Consider the following 21,101-nt stretch of genomic DNA (forward strand, 5'->3'; position numbering starts at 1 on the left):
CTGCGCTTTGATTTTAAGTTTGTTGTTTTACTTATGGAATTTAGATTCAACATTGGTTTGGATCACCAATCAGAAAACTATTTTGAAATTTGTTTACTTTTTCCCTGATTCATCTTTCTTACTGGGTTCAATTTACATCTTAATGCAGTAATTCATTAGTTATTTTATAACCCTACAAATGTGAACTCGGTCATTTGCATCAAAAATCCCCTTCCTTATATCCTAGCCTTGAATTGATAATTATCTGGGTCAGCCAGTACTCACTCAGTAAACTTTTACAACTTACATTCTTTTTCAAATAAATTTTCTTATTATTCATTATCTCCAGTAATTAAAGTGTGACTCAATCTGTTCAAAATACAGCAAAACCTTGGTTTGCAAGCATAATTCATTCTGGAAACATGCTTGTAATCCAAAGCACTTGTATATAAAAGCAAATTTCAAGAACCATTGGCTCAGTTGTGATCATGTGATGTTCTGCATCTCGTACTACTTGTACACTCTTTATCAGGTTAAAATTTATTAGAAAAGTTTGGTCGACTTGCAGAACACTCACAGATAAGCTACTCACAATCCAAGGTTTTTACTGTAACTTGCTGATTATCACTCATGGTTAATTGTTTCTTCATGAATTTTAATTTTTATTTCTAAGGTAATTTTCAGTGGGGATATTTCTTAGGTCTGTATTCAGCTTATACTGCCTGAGTTGTGAGATAGTGTCTCCATAGCATTTTGTTTTTGCCTTGGAGACATATCAGTGTTTTTTATGTTAATTTCTCAAGTTACACAGTGCAACATATACAACTTCAAACTGTAAACAGATGCAAAACACATTTTCAAGATAATATTATCTTGGGAGAGATATTTAGTCCTTTCCCAAAGTCTAAGCATAAGCAAACCTGCTTTTTAAAAAAATTGTTTTATTTGAGTATAGTTGCCATACAATATTACATTAGTTTCAGGTGTACAACATGTGATTCAACTTCTTTGTAAGTTATGTTTTATACTCAACTCAAGTGTAGCTATCCATCTGTTACCATACAATACCATTGCAATATCATTGACTATATTCCCTACACTGTGCCTTTTATTCCTGTGACTTCTTTAATCTGTAACTGGAAACCTGTATTTCTCACTCCCTTTCACCTGCTTAAACAAGCCTGCATTTCATATCACTGTGCTTATGGCCAGAAATTATTTCATTCTCCCTTTCGTAGTCCCTGAAGATAGTCTCAGTCCCATCTTCAAGCCTCATAGTACTTATAGGACATAGTTTTACCTCTGATTTCCTCACGATCATAAACACGCAAGACCATCACTGTTACAAAACCTGATTTCCTCACAACCATAAACACCCAAGACCATTACTATTACAAAATCCAATGATTCCACTCCCAGTGCTGTTCCCACTTTTGTTAATAGGTTTATGACATTTTCTTTCTCATTTATGGGTTTCCCTTAGTTTCTGTGAGTCCAGTTATGCATTAATTCTTTCACCATTATTATATCTGATATTTCATACCATTTCATTAGAAAAAAAAATTCATGGTTATCCATTTTTCCAGAACTAGAAGTAAAGTACTTCAAATTTCTCAGCATTTAGTTTCTGGACAGGTAGCTTATATTTTAAGTCTGCCATGATTCGTGCCTTGTAGGCACTGGGACACTAGCTACCTCTGTCTCCAATACAATATTCAATTCCCATGTTCCTTTCTTCACACATTTGTTTTGTATTTGTTTCCTAACCTCCTATTTTTCTTCCAGGAATGAGAGCTCAACATAACTGCAGCATTTGGTTTGAGAGTATTAATACCTGGATTTTGAAAGACAATTTAAAGTAAAAATGTTCCCGTCCATGAAGATTCACATTGCAACTGCAGCCACAAGGTGTGACGTTTTTCTCTTCCTCTTTTTCTTCTGAGAAATATGCTTTGATTTTTTTTTTTTACTGGTGGCCTTTTTTATTCAAAGAAAAAGTAAAATTAAGTGAGCCAGATAGTATCAAAATGAATGTATGGATCAGGTTATGATACCTGATCCCCCCCCATGCAGGAGTGAACAGCTCCTTATAAGCTTCAGTAAGACAGTTTGCACTGAGATGGTTTCATGAGGCTACAGTTTGGCTGTTAATTATCCAATTATATTTAGAGTAAATTTTTAAATTTTCCTTCCACTGTAAATGCTTTCAATAAAACACCTCTTGTTTAAATGACTGCAGTCTGGAGAGAATGAGCAATATACTGAACTCTCAGGACATCCCATGTGCCATTTAATTATTTGAACTTCATTAAGGCCATGGTCTTTGGAAGCAGTCTGACAAGACTCAACTCCATCTCCAGTTTCCCAGAAAAAGAAAATTATCTTCTCAGGTGTGATTTATGTAAGTAGTTATTAGCCTTCAGTTTTAATGGCTCACAAGCACTCAAAGTCTGCTTTCTACCTTCATATTTGTACCATAAAGGTAGTGTTTGTTTGATCTCCACAACTTTCCAAGTTTGTTTTGGCTTCAGGGTAATTGACCTGCTGTTTGAGCCTAATGCAGGGCTCAAACTCACAAACTGTGAGATCATGACCTGAGCTGAAGTTGGATGCTTAACTGACTGAGCCACCCAGGCACACTCATTGTTTGTCTTTACTAAAGCACTAAAGATGATTCATTGATATTATGGTGGTGCCTGAATACAGGGAAAGTCCAAGATACGTCAATTCCTAGGGAGTTTCAAGGATATTATTATACAGAGAGATAGTTTTACTAATAAAAAGCTGTCACTACTGTTTCCTCACACTTTCTCCATGATTTTACCCTTTTATGTAATTTTTATACATACAATCAAAGCTCCTGTGTTTCTTCCCTTGAAATGACAATGACTACCTTTGAAACCATAATTTCCATGTTTTAGAGGTAGAGATAGTGGGTTTTTTGTTTCCTTTTGTATTGTTTTGTTTTGTTTTAAGTTATACTCTGAATTAAGAGATTGTGGGATCCTATTTTCCACCTATAATGAAATGAATGAGACAGATCCATAAAGTGTCCTGTTCTTAAGGAAATGTTTTGTGTCATACAAAGCTTCCACCAGTCCATCGAAAATTCTTTCAGTAGAGACAAAGTTTAAGTTTTTAAGCAAGCCATTCTATTGTTTTGCTTTCCCCATAACTTTTAGACAGTAAGTGAGTTAAAAAGTCACTGTCTTTTTGAGTTCAGTCTAAAACTGTCATGGCCCTAAATTGATTACCTAAGTATGCACAACAGAGGAAGTAAATCCTGTTTGCCTCAATACCTAAATAAATAAATAAAAGGAGGTGTTTTAAAAAAAAACATTTTTTTGAAATAACACACACACACACACACACACACACACACACACACACAAGAATTCGGGGAAGTACATGGAAAGTTCACATTTGTACTTATTATAAAATGGAAGGGACTTTTTATTCTACTTCCTGATGATGCCATGGGCAGAAATGCCTCATTGTGAAGATCATTTTGATCAGCTCAATGATACAAACTCAGAATAGTTTGTGGTCATTTGTCAGAAGCATATAAATTACTCAGACCTATTTTTTGAGAAGCAGCCTTCCCCTACATCATCCTATTAACAAATCTCTTGCTATGCCTCTTGTCATCCAGAAATATCACATCCTGTTAAGGCATCTATTTAACTATTGTTTAGGTTCGATTATGTTTTTCAGAGAATTGTTTGTAGATATTTGGGGGAAAGAGGGAAGGAATAAGTTATTAATCAACTTTTACATGTTTTTGAATTTAGTTTCTCAGCAGGGGGGATTGGTTATACTGTTTTATTTGTCACTGATATTTCAGTTACTGATATGCCAGTGACCCGAACCTTATCATTTAGTTGACTATTTGCTGCAACCTGGGAAGCAGTGTTCATAAGTACTGGGTTACATCCTAGTTTTGCGACTGTGATGATTCCTTCCTTTTCCCTTTGGTCTCATTGCAAGGGCAACAAAAGGATACATAGTAGTGACCTTGTACTATTTTCTTAAGGACAGAAAGTTTGAAGAACTGTTGGTGAGTCATATATTAATTACATCACAAACATGAGGATACAAATTGGATTATAGTTTGACTCTATATTTAATACTTCTACTTAATAAGATAGTTATTAATACATATAATGATGAAACTCCTGAAAAATCCTAGCTTGATTCTTAGTAAACTATTTTTTGTTGTTGTTGCAGGGCACTCATTACCTTTCTCACCTTATGGAGGCTCAAGTGTGACATCATCGTGGTCGTGGTTCTTACGGAAGGTAGTGTCTTCTAAATTTCACCAAACGAATTGAACTTACCCCTGAGCAGAACTGTGAGCACTGTTTTAACCATTCTGTTAGTGAATCTTGAAATGGTTGAGTAAGAAGTCAAACTTCCTAAACTGTATTTACATATTCAAGAGAAAATATAGCTTTTTGGGTTTTACATGGATTAGTTTATCCCATGGGAAGGCACAATTTATAACATCAGAGTGTAAAGCATAACTGAAAATAATTTGAAGTTCCCAGTTGGTGTGAAAAGAAGCATATAAAATACTACTCCTTCATACTTATCTTCTCTATGAAGATTGTGGACTTGTTTCAACACTATTTCCTTTAATGGGTTCCATGAACATGACATCAGGTCTTGTCAACATATTTCCTTTAAAATGTACCATTTATTGTAAAAGGTACCATGACCATGAACATGCTCAGAGACAGCAACTGTCAGTCCTGCCCTGTTCTCCTGTAGTTACAATTCTTCTCACGTTTTTTACTTCATTTAAAACACTCAAGTCTAAGCAAATATAAATCTGGGATTATCTGTCCAAATAGTCTTTTGAGTATGATACAGTAGCAAATAGGTTTTCTACTCTTTAATATGTTTAAATTCACCCCATTTAAAAATTTTTCCATTATTCAGTTAAAGATAAATGCCAAGAAAATTTTCTAGGGTCATAATAAATAAAAGAAAACACATGTAGTGTTTTCTAACCTACTTTTAAAATGTTGACCCCTTATTTACAGTTTCTGAAAGCCTAGGGAAATATTTTTTGAAGTTCTAGAATTGAATATATTAAATACAAGATTCATACAGCTATGAAACAACTTGATAAATCTCTCTTGTTTTCTTTGAACCCTCTCTCTATGACTGCAATTAATGCAACCTGGGTAAGAGACAACTTCAGTAATTGTTCCAGGGTCCTGCATTAGGTTAGTGAGAGAGTAGAGTCCTTCAGAGATGGTCCTGAAATATAAACATCCATCATATCAACTGGACTCAGTTCCTCCCAGAATTTTTTTTTTCCCAGAACTTGAGGTGCATTTTGTATGATTATTGCTGACTTTACTTTGACTTGAATTGCCACCATTCTCTTTGAGTGTAGAGTCCTGCTTTGCCAGGAAGAACTTATTCTGCCTCCTGGGTGTGGCTGAGGAGTCCAAGGCTGGTGAATACACTTCTTAGATATCATTCTCGGGCACTTAAAGAGGACAATTTATGTCACATAGGCCCTTATTTACTACTACTATTATTCAGTAATAACAGTTTCATAAATGTACATATATGGTTTTTGTTTTTGATAACTTGTTTTCTTTATTTTTTTATATTATCAGTGGCATTCATTACCTCAAGAAAAAGAAGGATGATAAGGTAAGAGAAAGCAAAATAATGAAATCATTTCATGTATTTTAAACTTCAAAATAATTCTTTGAAACTTACTGCTGTGACATAAGTTTAGCAGAAAAATTTTTCATCCAAAACTCAGCTAAGTCTTAATATATTCTATGAATGAAGTTTATTTATACTTTTAAAACATGGATGGAAGAATCCATAACAGGTAAAAGACAATCCCAACTCCAACTGTTCTAACAAAAAGACAGCATGAGGTGGGTAGGGGGAGGGGTGAAATAGACAAAGGGGATTAAGAGTACACATATACTGATGAACACTGAGTGATAGAATTGTTGAAATATTATATTGTACATCTGAAACATAACACTGTATGTTAATTATACTTCAATTAAAAAAGTAGTCAAGACAAATAAAAAATGACAAAAAGAAAGCAGATAATTGTTGGTTGGGTCTTGGAGAAAGGGGCTGGTTCTGCATCCACTGGAGTCTAAATCCCTAGGGGAGTGGGAAAAGGGGACTTTCAGGTAAGCTTGAGAATTTTCAGACAAACGTGGTCAGGATTTCTGGAGTGGACCCTTAGAAGGCAAGAATTATTGTCTGTGATGTCATCTTGGGTAACTGACGATAGAAATGAATTTGTGGTGTGTTCAGGTAGAAAAAGACCAAAACAAGTTCACAGACATATTTTCTGTCCTAAGGTGGTTCTAAAAAGATGCAGAATTTTTTCTATGCCAAACAATGGTTCAGAAGGGGCTCAGGACAAACAAGAAGCTGTGAGAAAGTTATGGAGACAAGAAGAAAAGAAACATAGACAAAATAAGAATGAATTGAATTTTTTAAACCACCTAGAAATTTGTCCAAATTAAGAAGGGTCCAAGGATGTCTTGTCTTATGTCCCTGCCCTCATTACACTGATACCATGGTACTGTAAAGGCATCTGGAAATCCTGACACCCAGAAAGAAAGAGGGGGTGAAATCAAAATTGACCAAAAAACAAAACAAACAAAACAAAACAAAACAAAATTGAAAAAAAGTGACTTTAAGTTTCTGTTCAAATCAGAAAGGGAATTTCTATATAAATTAGTTTCAGTTACAGAAATTATTTTATCATGTATACCAGGAGCTATTCTTATAAAAATAATATACAACTTCATAATTTTCACATATAACTATCTATATTTAAGATGTATTTCAACAGATCCACAACTATATGGTCAACTCCTCTTTGATAAAACAAGAAAGAATATCCAATGGAAGAAATACAGCCTCTTCAACGAGTGGTGTTGGGAAAACTGGACAGTAACATGCAGAAGAATGAAACTGGACCACTTTCTTATACCATACACAAAAATAAATTCAAAATGAATGAGAAACCTAAATGTGAGACAATAAGCCATCAAACTCCTAGAGAAGAACATAGCCAGCAAACTTTTTGACCTCAGTCATAGCAACTTCTTACTAGACATGTCATTGGAGGCAAGAGAAACAAAAGCTAAAATGAACTACTGTGGTTTCATCAAGATAAAAAGCTTGATGATAGGAAGGAAACAATTAACAAAATGAAAAGGCAACCCACAGAATGGAGAAGATATTTACAAGTGACATATCAGATAAGAGTTTGGTATCCATATATCTAAAGAACTTATCAAACTCAAGACCCCCCAAAAATAAATAATCAGTTAAGAAATGGGCAGAAATCATAAACAGACACTTTTCCAAAGAAGACATACAAATGGCAAACAGACATATGAAAAAAAAAAGCTCAACATCTCTCATCATCAGGGAAATACAAATCAAATCCACAATGAGATACCACCTCACACCTGTCAGAATGACTAAAATTAACAACTCAGGAAACAACAGATATTGGCAAGGATGCAGAGAAAGGGGAACCCCCTTAGAATGTTGGTGAGAATGCAAACTGGTACAGCTACTCTGGAAAACAGTGTAGAGATTTCTCTGAAAGTTAAAGATAGAACCAACCCTACAACCCAGAAACTGTACTACTAGGTATTTATCCAAGGGATACAAAACATACTTATTCAAAGGGGCACATGCACCCTGATGTTTACAGCAGCATTATCAACAATAACCATATTATGGAGAGAGCCTAGATGTCTATCGAATGATAATAGATAAAGAAGATGTGATATATATTTTGAAAAAAAAGAAAATATGAAGTAATAAGAAACAAAATAAAAAATGAGTTTTAGATTAAACTCAAAGAATAAAACAAATATCCATGCAATCAAATCAAATCAAATCAATCAATCAATCAATCAAATATGTTTCTGCAACTCTCTTAGATAATTGGTGGGGGTAGTGAAAGAGTCACTATGAAGTTCGAGGGAAAGCTATAGGAAATGAGTGAGGAAGGGTTCCAAGGAATGCATATTATGACAATGTTTGTCCTCGTAAGCCTCCATGAAGTTGTGTTCTTCCAACACACTTCCAGACTTACTGCTAACATGCTCATCATTCCCTGCAACTACTACAAGGTTATCTCAAAGCTCTGTATCCCCAAATCAGTGTGTATAATTGGACAAAGCAGAAATCACGTTGGTGCATTGTAACAACAATAATTTTTAAAAACATGATTATTAACTATTTTCATGAAATGATATAGTTCCTTCTTAAATTAAATTACTATATCATAAAATGGTACAAATCTTATAATTACTTAGTTGCAAGAAACCTTCATTGTTGTGGCTTTGGGTGAAAAATTCTCATAGCTATTTGTTTCACTAAAAATAATAAAAGCCTTTATTTTTACTGGTCTTAATACAGCCTTTAACAATACAATTTATGGTTTCATTTTATTTTGATTTATACGATGTCTTCATGAAAGAAGCTAATGTGTTCAAAGATTTTTTTAAATTAAGATATGCTGGGTTTCTAGGTTAGTTTAAACCATTTCAGATTTTCATCATGCTAATCTAATATAAAATTAATCTCACCATTTTATACAACATATTTTGGCAAACTAGGTTTATCAATTAAATACCAGAGTACATAAGAGTAAAAAGAAATGGGTGTTTTTGCTTTTTTTTTTTTATTCAAGACACACTTGTTGAGCACTATTTAAATAATAAATAAACCATAGTAACTCCATTCAAAAATTTCACAGTGTAGTGAGAAATATACACCCATCAATGAGTTAGGATGAAAAGTAAAATAGGGACAGAGAAGAGAGTGAAGGATTGTAACAATTATTGTATCTATGTAACTATAGACAGAATCGTTTTTAGACTTCCTAGTCACTCAGAGCAGAGGTCATAAAATTTGCTGTCCTGCTAAATAAATAATGGTATGGAATACATTAAATAGTATTTCTGGAGTCTACTTAATTATATTTTAATGCTCAATTTTTTGTTGAATAAAAAAGATATTTGTACATGGAAATGCATCCAATTACTCATATTGGTTATCATAGGGTGGCAGAATTAAATATAATTTTTATTTTCTTACTCAAAATTTTCTTTTTTGAAGGAAAGCAAAAATCCACTTTTCCTCAGAAAGATGTTGATTATGTAAATAAATTAATTCTTCTTGGTAAACACATTTGCTAGAAATAAATTCATGCCTTACTCAGGGAACTAGCATATACATCACTCCTCTACAGAATAAGGAATGTTAACAGGATTATGTGCAGGGATTTTTATCACAGTATTATTGATAACAATGAAAGACTTTAGGATTTACTAAAACAAGACTAAGTAAATAAATGTATAAAATGGAAAATTGGCTATCCATTAAAATCATTTTAAATACTAATTAATGTCATGGAGAATATTTGTAGTACGATGTTAAGTTAAAATTTACAAGCAGATACGAATTCAGCCAAATGTGATCACAGGTCATCTCTTGTTAGTGAAATCAACTGTGAGTTTGATTTTCTTGCTTAAACATTTTTTTAACTTTCAAAATCTCTATGTTTTTAAAAAAAAATTTTTTTTAATGTTTATTCACTTTTGAAAGAGAGACAGAGTGCGAGCAGGGGAGGGGCAGGAGAGAGGGAGACACAGAACCCAAAGCAGGGTCCAGACTCTGAGCTGTGAGCACAAAGCCAGAGGCAGGGCAGGAACTCGTGAACCGAGAGATCATGACCTGAGCCACAGTCAGACACCCAACCAACTGAACCACCCAGGTGCCCCTAAAATCTCTTTGTTTTTATAATGAGAAAAACTTTTCTCAAGTGGCAAAAAGTAATTGTTCAAAGAAGCCAGGTCATTTTCTGCTACTGAAAAGTAACTAGGTTTCTTTTTCTTTTACTTTTTTTTTTTTTCCGCTGGGAGGGGTCACTATTTAGTCCCCATCACACATTTCACCAATCCACCCACCCACCTCCCCTCTGGTAACCATCAGTTTGTTCTCTATAGTTAAGAGTCTGTCTCTTGGCTTGTGTGTGTGTGCCTATGTCTTTTTCCCTTTGCTCATTTGTTTTGTTTCTTAAATCCCACATATGAGTGGGGTGCCACGGTGGCTCAGTCGGTTGAGTGTCCAACTTCAGCTCAGGTCATGATCTCACAGTTCCTTCACTTTGAACCCTGCATAGGGCTTGCTGCTGTCAATGCAGACCCCGCTTCAGATCCTCTGCTCTCCTCTCTCTCTGCCCCTCCCCTGCTCATGCTCTCTCTCTCTCAAAAATGAGTAAACATGAAAAAATTCCACATGTGTAAAATCTGACATGAGTAAATTCTGACTGACTTATCTTATTTTGCCTTGCATAATATTCTCTAGTCCATCCATGTTTTTGCAAATGGGAAGATTTCATTCTTTTTTAGGCTGAATAACACTTTATATATATATATATATATATATATATATATATATATATATATATATATAAAATTTAACTTTCAAATATGTGTGTATATATATGTGTATATATATGTATACACACACACACACACACACACATATACACACACACACACACACACACACACACACACACACACCAGTTCTTTATACATTCATCAGTTGATGGACATTTGGGCTCTTTTCATAATTTGGCTGTTGTAAATAATGCTGCTATAAACATTAGAGTGGATATATCAACTTGAATTCATATTTTTGTATTCTTTGGGTAAAGACTTAGTAGAGTTATTGCTTAATTGTAGGGTAGTTATATATTTAACATTTAGAGGAAACTCCATACTGCTTTCCAGAGTGGCTACACCACTCTGGAGTGTTCCTTTTTCTCCACATCCTCGGCAATACCTGTTGCTTCTTGAGTTTTTGATGTTAGCCATTCTAACAGGTGTGAGGTGATATTGTAGTTATACTTTACATCTCCCTGATGATAAGTGATGATGAGCACCTTTTACGTGTCTGTGGGCCATTTGTATGTCTTCTTTGGAGAAATGTCTGTTCATGGCTTCTGTGCCTTTTTTAATTGGATTGTTGGTTTTTGGATATTGAATTTTATAAGTTCTTCATATATTTTGTATACTAACCCTTTATCAGGTCTGTCATTTGCCATATCTTCTCCCATTCCAAAGCTTGTCTTTTGGTTTTGTTGATTGTTGCTGTGCAGAAGTTTTTATCTTGATGAAGTCCCACTACTTCATTTTTACTTTTATTTCCCTTGCCTCAGGAGACCTATCTAGAAAGATGTTACTACAGCTGATGTCAATAAAGTTACTGCTTATACTCTCCTCTAGGATTTTTATGGTTTACTGCCTCACAGATTCGGTCTTTAATCCATTTTGAATTTATTTCTGTGTGTGGTGTAAGAGAGTGGTCCAGTTTCATTCTTTCCAATGTTGCCCAATTTTTGCACACTCTTTGTTGAAGAGACTGTCTTTTTTTCATTGGATATTCTTTCATGATTTGTTGCAGATCAATTGGCCATAAAATTGTGGATTTATTTCTGGATTTTCTATTCTTTTTCATTGATCTATATGATTTTTTTTCCAGAACCATATCGTTTTGATTACTACAACTTTATATTATAACTTAAAGACTGAAACTATGATGCCTCCAGATTTGCTTTTCTTTTTCAAGATTGCTTTAGCTATTTGGGGTCTTTTGTGGATCCATACAAATTTTAGAATCGTTTGCTCTAGTTCTTTAAAAAATGCTGCTGGCATTTTGGTGGGGATTTCATTAATTATGTATATTGCTTTGGGTAATATAGACATTTTAACAATATTTGTTCTCCTAACCCATGAGTGTGGAATGTCTCCATTTCTTTATATCATCTTCAATTTCTTTCATCAGTGTTTTGTAGTTTTTAGATTATGGGTATTTCATTTCCTGAGTTAACTTTACTCCTAGGTATCTTACTATTTCTGGTGTAATTGAGAATGAGATTGCTTCTTAATTTCTCATTCTGCTTCTCTATTATTGGTGCATAGAAATGCAAATGATTTCTGTACATTGATTTTGTATCCTGCAACTTCAGTGAATTCGTTTATCAGTCTAATAATTTTGGGGTGGTCTTTTGGGCTTTCTACATATAGTATCAAGTCATCTGCAAATAGTGAAAGTTTTACTTCTTTCTTAACAAATGTGGATGCCTTTTATTTCTTCTTATTGTCTGATTGCTGTGGCTAGGGCTTCCAGTACTATGTGGAATAAAAGTGGTTGACAGTAGACATTCCGTCACTCAGGTTCTCAGTTTTTTCCCCACTGAGGATGATGTTAGCTGTGAGCTTTCATATAGGGCTTTTATAATGTTGATGAAAGTTTCTTCTAAACCTATTTTTTGAGGTTCTTCTTTTTTTTTAATCATAAATGGATATTGTACTTTGTCAAATGCTTTTTCTGAGTCTGTTGAAATCATCATATGGCTCTTATTCTTTTTCATATTGATGTTATGTATCATGTTGATTGGTTTATGAATATCAAACCACCCGTGTGACCCAGGATAAATCCCATTTGATCAGGGAATGATTCTTTTTTTTTTTTTTTAATGTATTGCTGGATTGACATCTGGATGGCTCAATTGTTTTTTTTTTTTTTTGATGTTTATTCATTTTTGAAAGAGAGATAGAGTGCGAGCAGGGGAGGGGCAGGAGAGAGGGACTCTTGAGTTCAGCTCAGGTAACGATCTCAAGGTCATGAAATTGAGTGCCATGTTGGGCTCCATGCTCCACATGGAGCCTGCTTAAGATTCTCTGTCTGCCGCACCCCTGCTCTCTCTCTCTCTCTCTCTTTTTCTTTTATTTCTCTCTCTCCCTCTAAAATAAAAGAAAATAATAAATATATTGCTGGACTCCATGTGCTGGTATATTGTTGAGGATTTCTGCATCTATGGTCATCAGAGATATTGGCCTATAGTTCTTTCTTTGTGGTATCTTACCTGTTTTTTATGTATAGGGTAATGCTGACCTCATCAAATGAATTTGGCTTTTCCTTCATTTTCTATTTTTTTGAATAGTTTGAGAAGAATAGATATTAACTCTTCTTTAAATGTTTGGTAGAATTTGCCTGTGAAGCCTGGTGCTTGTCCTGGACTCTTTTTTGTTGGCAAGTTTTTTATTATTGACCCAATTCTTTGCTAGAAATTGGTCTGTTCAAATTCCCTATGTCTTCCCACTTCAGTTTTGTTAGGTTAGATGTTTATAGGAATTTATGCATTTCTTTTAGGTTGGCATATAGTTTTTCATGATATTCTTTTATATTTGTTTGTATTTCTGTGGTGTTGGTTCTTATTTCTCTGCTCTCATTTGTGATTTTATTTATTTGGGTCCATTCTCTTTTTTTCTTGATAATTGTGGCTAGAAGTTTATCAATTTCTTGACTTTTTTGAAAGAACCAGTTCCTGATTTCATTACTCTGTTCTATTGTTTTGTTGTTGTTGCTGTTTATTGTTGTTTATATAATTTATTTCTGTTCTAATCTTTATTATCTCCTTCCTTCTGCTGGCTATAGGTTTTGTTTATTCTTCCTTCTGGCTCCTTTAGGTATAAAGTTAGGTTGTTTGAGATTTTTCTTGCTTCTAGAGGTAGACCTGTTTTGCACTAAACTTTCCTGTTAATACTTTGCTGCATCCAAAAAGTTTTGGACTGGTGTGTTTTCTTTTTTTTTTTTTTTTTTTTTTTTTTTAGTTTCCATGTATTTTTTAAATGTCTTCTTTGATTTCCTGCTTAACCCAGTCACTGTTTGGTAGTATGTTGCTTAACCTTCATGTTTTGTGGTCTTTTCAAATTTTTTCTTATTGTGGACTTCTAGTTTCATAGTGTTGTGGTCAGAAAGGGTGCGTAGTATAATTTCAATTTTTTTCGTATTTGTTGAGACCTGTTTTGTGAACTAATATGTGATCTGTTCTGGAGAATGTTTCATGTGCAATTGACAAGAATGTGTACTCTGCTGTTTCAGGATGGAATGTTTTGAATATATCTGTTAAGTCCATCTGGTCCAGTGTATCATTCTAAGACACTCTTTCCGTATTGATTTTCTGTTTAGAAGATTTGTCCATTGATGTAAATGGGTTTTTAAGGTCACCTACTATTATTATGTTATTATTAATTTCTTCCATTATGTTTGTTATTAACTGTTTCATGTACTGGAGTGCTTTCATGTTGGGTGCATAAATATTAACAATTATTATATCTTCTTGTTGGATTGTCCCCTTTATTATTATATAGTATCCTTCTTTATCTCTTGTTACAGTCTTTGTTTTAAAGTGTATTTTGTCCTTGGGGGCCTGGGTGGCTCAGTGAGTTAAGCGTCTGACTTTAGGTCATGATCTCACAGTTTGTGGGTTTGAGCCCCACATCGAGCTCTGTGCTGACAGCTCAGAGCCTGGAGTCTGCTTCAGTTTCTGTGCCTCCCTCCCTCTCTGCCCCTACCCCACTCATGCTCTGTCTCTGTCTCTCTCTCTCTCTAAAATAAATAAGCATTAAAAAATTTAAAAATAAACAAAATAAAATATTGTGTCTGATATAAATATTGCTACTCTGGCTTTCTTTTCACAACCATTTTCATAATAAATATTTCTCCAACTCCTCTTGTTCAATCTGCAGGTAATTTTAGGTCTAAAATGAGTCTTCTATCAGCAGCATATAAATGGATCTCGCTTTTAAATCCATTTTGTAATCCTATATCTTTTAATTGGAGCATGTAGTCCACTGACACTCAAAGTAATTATTGATAGGTATGTATTAATTGCCATTTATTACTTGTTTTGTCATTGTTTCTGAAGATTTTCTCTGATCCTTTCTTGTCTTTTACTCTTTCATAGTTTGCTGATTCCTTTAGTGATGTATTTGAATTTTTTTCTCTTTATTCTTTGCACATTTGTTATGGTTTCTGATTTATGGTTACTATTAGATTTGTATGTAACATCCTCTGCAAATAGCAGTATATTTTAAGTTGATGACCGTTTAGGTTTGAGCCCATTCTTTACTTTTCCTCTCTCCAAATTTTAGGCATCTGGAGTCATATTTTACATCCTTTTATTTTGTGAGTTCCTTGAATGATTTTTTAACTGAAATATTCATTTTTATTGTTTTTGTGTTTTCTACCTTCATGCTGTCGTTTTTGGTCTTTTCTTTCCACTCAAAGAGTTCCTTTTAATATTTCTTGTGGGGCTGCTTTAATGGTCATGAACTCCTTTAGTTTTTGTTTGAGAAACTCTATCCTTCTATTCTTAATGATAGTCTTGCTGGATAGAGTATTCCCTGGCTGCAGGTTTTTCCCATTTAGCACTTTGGATATATCATGTCACTGCTTTTTGGCTTGGAAAGTTTCTGCTGAAAAATCCACTGATAGTCTTATGAGGTTTCTTTTGTATGTAACTGTCTTCTTTTGTCTTACAGCTTGTGATATTTTTTCTTTATCTGTATTTTGCCATTTTAATTACAATATGTCTCGTGTGAATCTGCTTTGGTTGATTTGTTAGGGGTTCTCTGTGCCTCATGGATCTAGATATCTGTTTCTTTCCCCAGATAAAGAAGTTTTCAGCTATTATTTCTTCAAATGAAATTTTGCCACCTTTTCACTCTTTTCTTCTGGTACTCCTATAATACAACTGCTATTAAATTTGATGGAGTTACTGAGTTCCCTAAGTCTATTCTCATTTTGCATAATTCTTTTTTCTTTATTGTTCAGCGTTGTTACTTTCTATGACTCTGTCTTCTAGGTCATTAAGCCATTCTTCTGCTTCTTCCAGCCTGCTGGGTTTTTTTTTTTCCCCATTAAGTGTGTTTCTCATTTCATTTATTGACACTTTTATCTCAGCTATGATATTCCCTATCTCCATGTTAAGAGTGTCATGGATGTTTTCCACTCTTTTATCAAATCCAGTGAGTATCCTTATGTTCATTACTTTAAATTCTCCATCAAGCATGTTACTTAATATCAGTTTTTCTAGGATCTCTGGCTGTGGTCTTGTCTTGTTCTTTCATTTGGGACAAATCTCTTTGTCTTCTCATTTTGTCTAAGTCTCTGTGCCTGTTTCTCTGTGTTAAGAAAGTCAGCTATGTTTCCTGTTCTTGTTATGAAGAAGAGGTCCTATAGTGCCCTGCAGCTTAGTGTCCCCTATTCCCTAGGACCCTGTGCTTCCAGAAGTGTCTCCAATGTGTGCTGTATGTACTCTTTTGTTGTGTCTTGGGCTACTGTATCCTTTAGGCCAGTCTACAGAGGCTCTCTTTGCCTGTTGTGGGCAGAGTTTGGTTCTTTGCCTGGATGTGGTGTGTTTTAACTAGGTGTGCTGTGGTCTGCTTGTGAAATGAGACCTGTTCCCACTTCCACTGGAACTGAGGCCTTGTAAAACTCATGGGTAGGGAGATACAGTGTGGGAAGGGATTTAGACTGGTCTTGTTGGGGAGGGGGCCTACTACATTGGGGCTGAGGTAACCATGACTGGAAAGGGCAGTTTCACCAGAGAACAGAGGTCAGGGCTTGGTGTGGGCAAGTTAGGTAGGGAGTATTGGCACTGTGCTGGTTTCCACAGGTGGCTCTTTGTTTATGCTGAAGGGTAGGAGAGGAAAATAACACTTTCCAGTTCCTTTGTTCCCAGAGTGGTCTCTCCATGAATGCTGTCTCTCTGGGACTGCTCCAAGATGAGCAACTCACTTCCCCGCTGTGTGCCTCAGACGTTCTTTAGATCACTATTCCCAGGATATATGTCTACAAATTGTTTGCCCTGCCTTTTCGCAAAGAGCAGTCCCAAGGCCCCTTGAGCCAAGCAGTCTGACCTTTAAAACTCCAGTCTTGGGGTGCCCGCATGGCTCAGTTGGTTAAGTATCTGACTCTTGATTTCTGCTCAGGTCATGATCTCACCATTTGTGCGATCGAGGCCTATACCAGGTTCACAGACAGCATGGAGTCTGCTTGGTATTCTTTCTCTCTGCCCCTCTCCCACCTATACATGTGTGCATGAGTGCATGCTCTTTCTCTCTCTCAAAATAAATAAACATGTAAAAAAACAAAAACAAAACCAAACAAACAAAATTCCTCCAGGCGTTAAGCCCTGCTAGTTACAAGAACTCACAAAATTCTGGCCATCTCACTTTCCAAGCCAATTGCTATAAGGATTCCCTTTACAGGCTCCTGTATATGTCAGTCTTTCACCTTTCTCTGCAACTGTGGCTCCCTCCCCACAGCGGTGGCCATGGTCTGATCCTCTCCCAAATTACATCTCTCCACTTCCTACCTTCTTTGATGTGGCCTCCTCTACCATTAGTTGTAGTTTTTTCTATACCATTCTTCAGGTTGATTTCTGGGGTATTTAGGATAATTTGATAGTTATCTGGTTGTATTTGTAGGACAAGCAAGCCTAGGGTCCTTCTACTCTGTTGCCATTTTTCTTCCTATCCCAACAAGTAACAAGCTTTTCTTTCCCTTCCATGCTCTCTCTCCTCTTTTTATCTGTGACTTATTTGATTCACCAGTGTCCACACCACATAACATGGAATAATCAAGAATTACTGTAATAGAAAAATAAAAAAGTGAGAGAGGTTAGGTAGTCATATTACAAAATTTTAATGTACAAATATCATGATTAGATTTTAACAAGCAAAATGTGATTTTAGATCAGTTAAGAGAGTTGATGTTTGGAGAGTGTATTTATTTTCCCAATGTGTCCTCAAGAATGATTCACTTAATGATAACATGCAAATTATGTTCTTGAAATGGAAAAATGTTATGGATAATATGTTACCATTAGTACCTTATTTTCCCTAAGCATGACCTTTCTTCACATATATACATAAAAAGAGAAACCCTTTCTTAAGCATATTTGGCATTTGTGATCATTGTCAAGATTGGAAGAATTAACTATTCTCCCAATCCTCATCTCTAAATTATTTATCCTCTTTTTATTGAGAATTCAGTTCTTTTTTATGAAACTCACTTTTATTCAATGTTATGCTTACATTATTTTTTTAATTGTTGCTCTTTTGAACTGCTTCAAACACTCTATAATCAAAAATTACATGATTATTATTTGCTGTCATTACTTTCCAAAATAAGACACAAATATCTAAATAATATAACTGTCTTTACTATGTAATTTTCTAGTCAGAAATAAAATCTGTATTCTTACAGATTTGGGTGAAAATGTTCAATAAAATGGTTGAGATGGAGTGCACCATTAAGCAAATTCATCTGCCCCATTGTTCACAATATTTTAGCTATTCTGATAAAATGCTGCAAGTGTTTGCAGATATATGGCACACTTCACCAGCAAATCATCATTTCCCAGACAAGATGTTATCCCATCATGGCAGTTTCTTCTGCAAATCCCACATTTATCATAGTTCTTAACTTCACAATGCTCTGAAAATGAGAATTAGTATGTGATATGGCTTCAAAATGAAACTTAATATAACCATATTGCTTATCAGAGAAAGGAAATTCAAAACAAATATAGAGAAAGAATGTGGAACCTAGTCTTTTTCTTTACAATGCTTGACATATCCAACCTTTCTTGTGATGGTAGAGTCATATGAAAATCATTATGACTGTAGAATGAGTTTTGGAAGGCTAAATTGGCTTCTAAAAGCCATATAGTAGGTAAAGGCACTTTTGGAAAAATAAGCACAGATCCTTTTGTTTTGAAAAATCTAACCCTTAATTGATGGGTTTCAACCATGAATAGAAAGTAAAAATACTCAGAAAACTTTAAAGAACCAAAGAAAAGAATATCCTTGCTCCATATCAGACAACTGAATCACAACCTGTCAAAGTAGGTCCTGGTCAATATTATAAAATTTGCCTAACTGAATTTAATGCACAGTTAAAACTGAAAACCATGCTTTACTCATTACTTTGTTCTGGTATTACAATTGAAATTATTATGTAATATATATTGATCTTAAATCACATGCATAATATAACAGTAATGTGGGGGATAAGCTTAGGAATCGTATGGGCTTACACCAATGGTTTAACAAGGCACAAAGAAATACAAAGTCAATAAAATGCTCACATTCGAGTTTGGGTAAACCAGATTGGCACTCCAAGAATAGGGGGGTGCAAAGACATCCCTAGAATAGGGAGGCACAAAGGAGTCAGGAATAGGGAGGTGCAAAGGCACCCCAAAATAGAAAGGGGGTGCTGAACCCTCAAAGAGAGAAATAGAGAGAGAGAGAGGCAAAGGCTTGAAATAGAGACGGTGCAAAGGTGCCCAATACATAGGAATAACAAGATTGGATATTCAGGGTGAAAACACCCCAAATTTAGTACTATAGAAGAAAGCTGATTTCATAGGAGAATAGGGTCAGGTTAGGTAAATTGGTGAATTGGATTTTGGACCACTGTGCTGCAGGCCATGCAGCCCGGAGCAGAGATGGTTAACAAAAGAAAAGGTGCCTAACCCTGCGGTTATTCCCCCTATCTGTTCCATCCCCTAGGCTGGCAAAGATAAACAGGCAGAGTGCCTCCTGTCTGCTGTTAACAACCATCTACCCATCTGCCTGGCATCTGGATTTTGTTTTATATTGACCCAAACCCCAAACACTCTATATCTTCAAAATCCCCTTTTCCCCTTCACGTCCACAAGTTAATGTTCCTAGTTTCTTTGTCTCTTTGTACACGCCCATCACATTTGCAAGCCTTCTGATCTGTATAAATACGGGGCAAGGACTCTTATTGGGGCTCTTGTCTTTTTCCCGGACATTAGCCATCTCTCATTTTAATCCTGCATCCACTCTTTTGCTGGCCCAAAGAGAACTTTAGACTTAGAGTCTATGACACACTAAGAGGTTTTTTTTTTTTTTTTTCTTTCAAATGTTTAGTTATTTATTTTGAGGTAGATAGAACATGAACAGGGGAGGGCCAGAGAGAACCCCAAGCAGGCTCTGGGTTGTCAGCACAGAGCCTGACATGGGGCTCGATCTCACAAACAGTAAGACCTGATGTGAGCTGAAACCAAGAGTCAGACATTTAATCAGTTGAGACACCCAGGCTCCTCAGCATTAAGGACTTTACAATTGACATAGAACTTATAACCTTATTCATTCCTGAATATTTATTAAGCATGACCTATTTTCCAGGTTCTGGTGTGGTCTGGAAGTAAATATGTAAATAAGACATGGTCTTTGTCTTGATTATTTCCTCATTTTATGGTAACAGTTGCTCATAAGAATGAATCAGTGGTTCAGTTTCTTTTTTTTTTTTTTTTTTTTTTTTTTTTTAGTAGTTCAGTTTCAAATACTGTAACTGACAATAATTTTGGTTATATGGACAAAAATTACATTGTCTACCATCAAACACTTTTAGAAATTCAATCTATAGGTCTATTATTCATGTATTTGCAATTGCTTGAAATTAAGGAAAATGAGGTATATTTTTAAATACTTTGATGATACTGCTATCTTCCTCATCAATACACACACACACACACACACATATATATATGTATATCACATTTTGTCCTATTGCAAGAATTTTGACAAAAACTGTGTATTTCTAAAAAATGACTTTGAAGTTTACTGGAAGTCCCTCTAACCCCTTAAGTCTATTAATCTCTGTATTGACGTTGTATTTTTATTAAGAGGAGCCACAAAGCACATAACCTGTGGGGGATATATTTCCCTTAATCCTCCTACTTTAATCCCCACAGATGCTATTTTCCTAGGTACTTATATCTAGTTTCAAATATTATTGATTTTGTCAAACTTCCCTTTTGGGTTTCAAGACATAATTTATTTTCTGTTTGGTGTTTCCAATTTAACACCTTTGTGTCATACGGCAGCAATGATGAGAAGGAAATATTCTTACAACAACATTAACTTTCAAAGTGTACAAAAATTAATTAGGTTTTGATTCAATAAATAATTACACTTGAAAAGTCTCTTGAGAAATTATGAACTTCATACCATAAGCATTAGCCTATTATTGACCTTACACTCCCTGGGAAGAATTAGGAATTCATGACACAGGTTTTCTATTCTTGGACTAAATGTCTCTTTGGGTATGAAATGGCCCAACATTTCTCTGACCAAGATCATATTGTCAAACTATGCTTTGCATCCCTGTAGTACAACAAATTACAGTTATAAAAAATGTAATTT

The 21,101-nt window shown here is 34.9% G+C and overlaps 1 protein-coding gene across 2 annotated transcripts in view; it reads left to right on the forward strand.

Annotated features, from left to right (window-relative positions):
• The window catches only part of LOC144615742 (uncharacterized), an 86,243-nt gene that overhangs the window by 57,891 nt on the left and 7,251 nt on the right, over positions 1-21,101 (forward strand). For both annotated transcript variants that reach the window (XM_078443349.1, XM_078443343.1), the window contains exons 2-4: positions 1,765-1,887; positions 4,207-4,277; positions 5,613-5,649. In XM_078443349.1, coding sequence (XP_078299475.1) covers positions 1,844-1,887; positions 4,207-4,277; positions 5,613-5,649 — 152 coding nt within the window. In that variant the 5' untranslated portion in view covers positions 1,765-1,843. The remainder of the gene's footprint in view (positions 1-1,764; positions 1,888-4,206; positions 4,278-5,612; positions 5,650-21,101) is intronic.

The sequence above is a fragment of the Panthera onca genome, chromosome A1, assembly GCF_046562875.1.
Source record: "Panthera onca isolate mPanOnc1 chromosome A1, mPanOnc1 haplotype 2, whole genome shotgun sequence".
Classification (NCBI taxonomy): Eukaryota; Metazoa; Chordata; class Mammalia; order Carnivora; family Felidae; genus Panthera; species Panthera onca.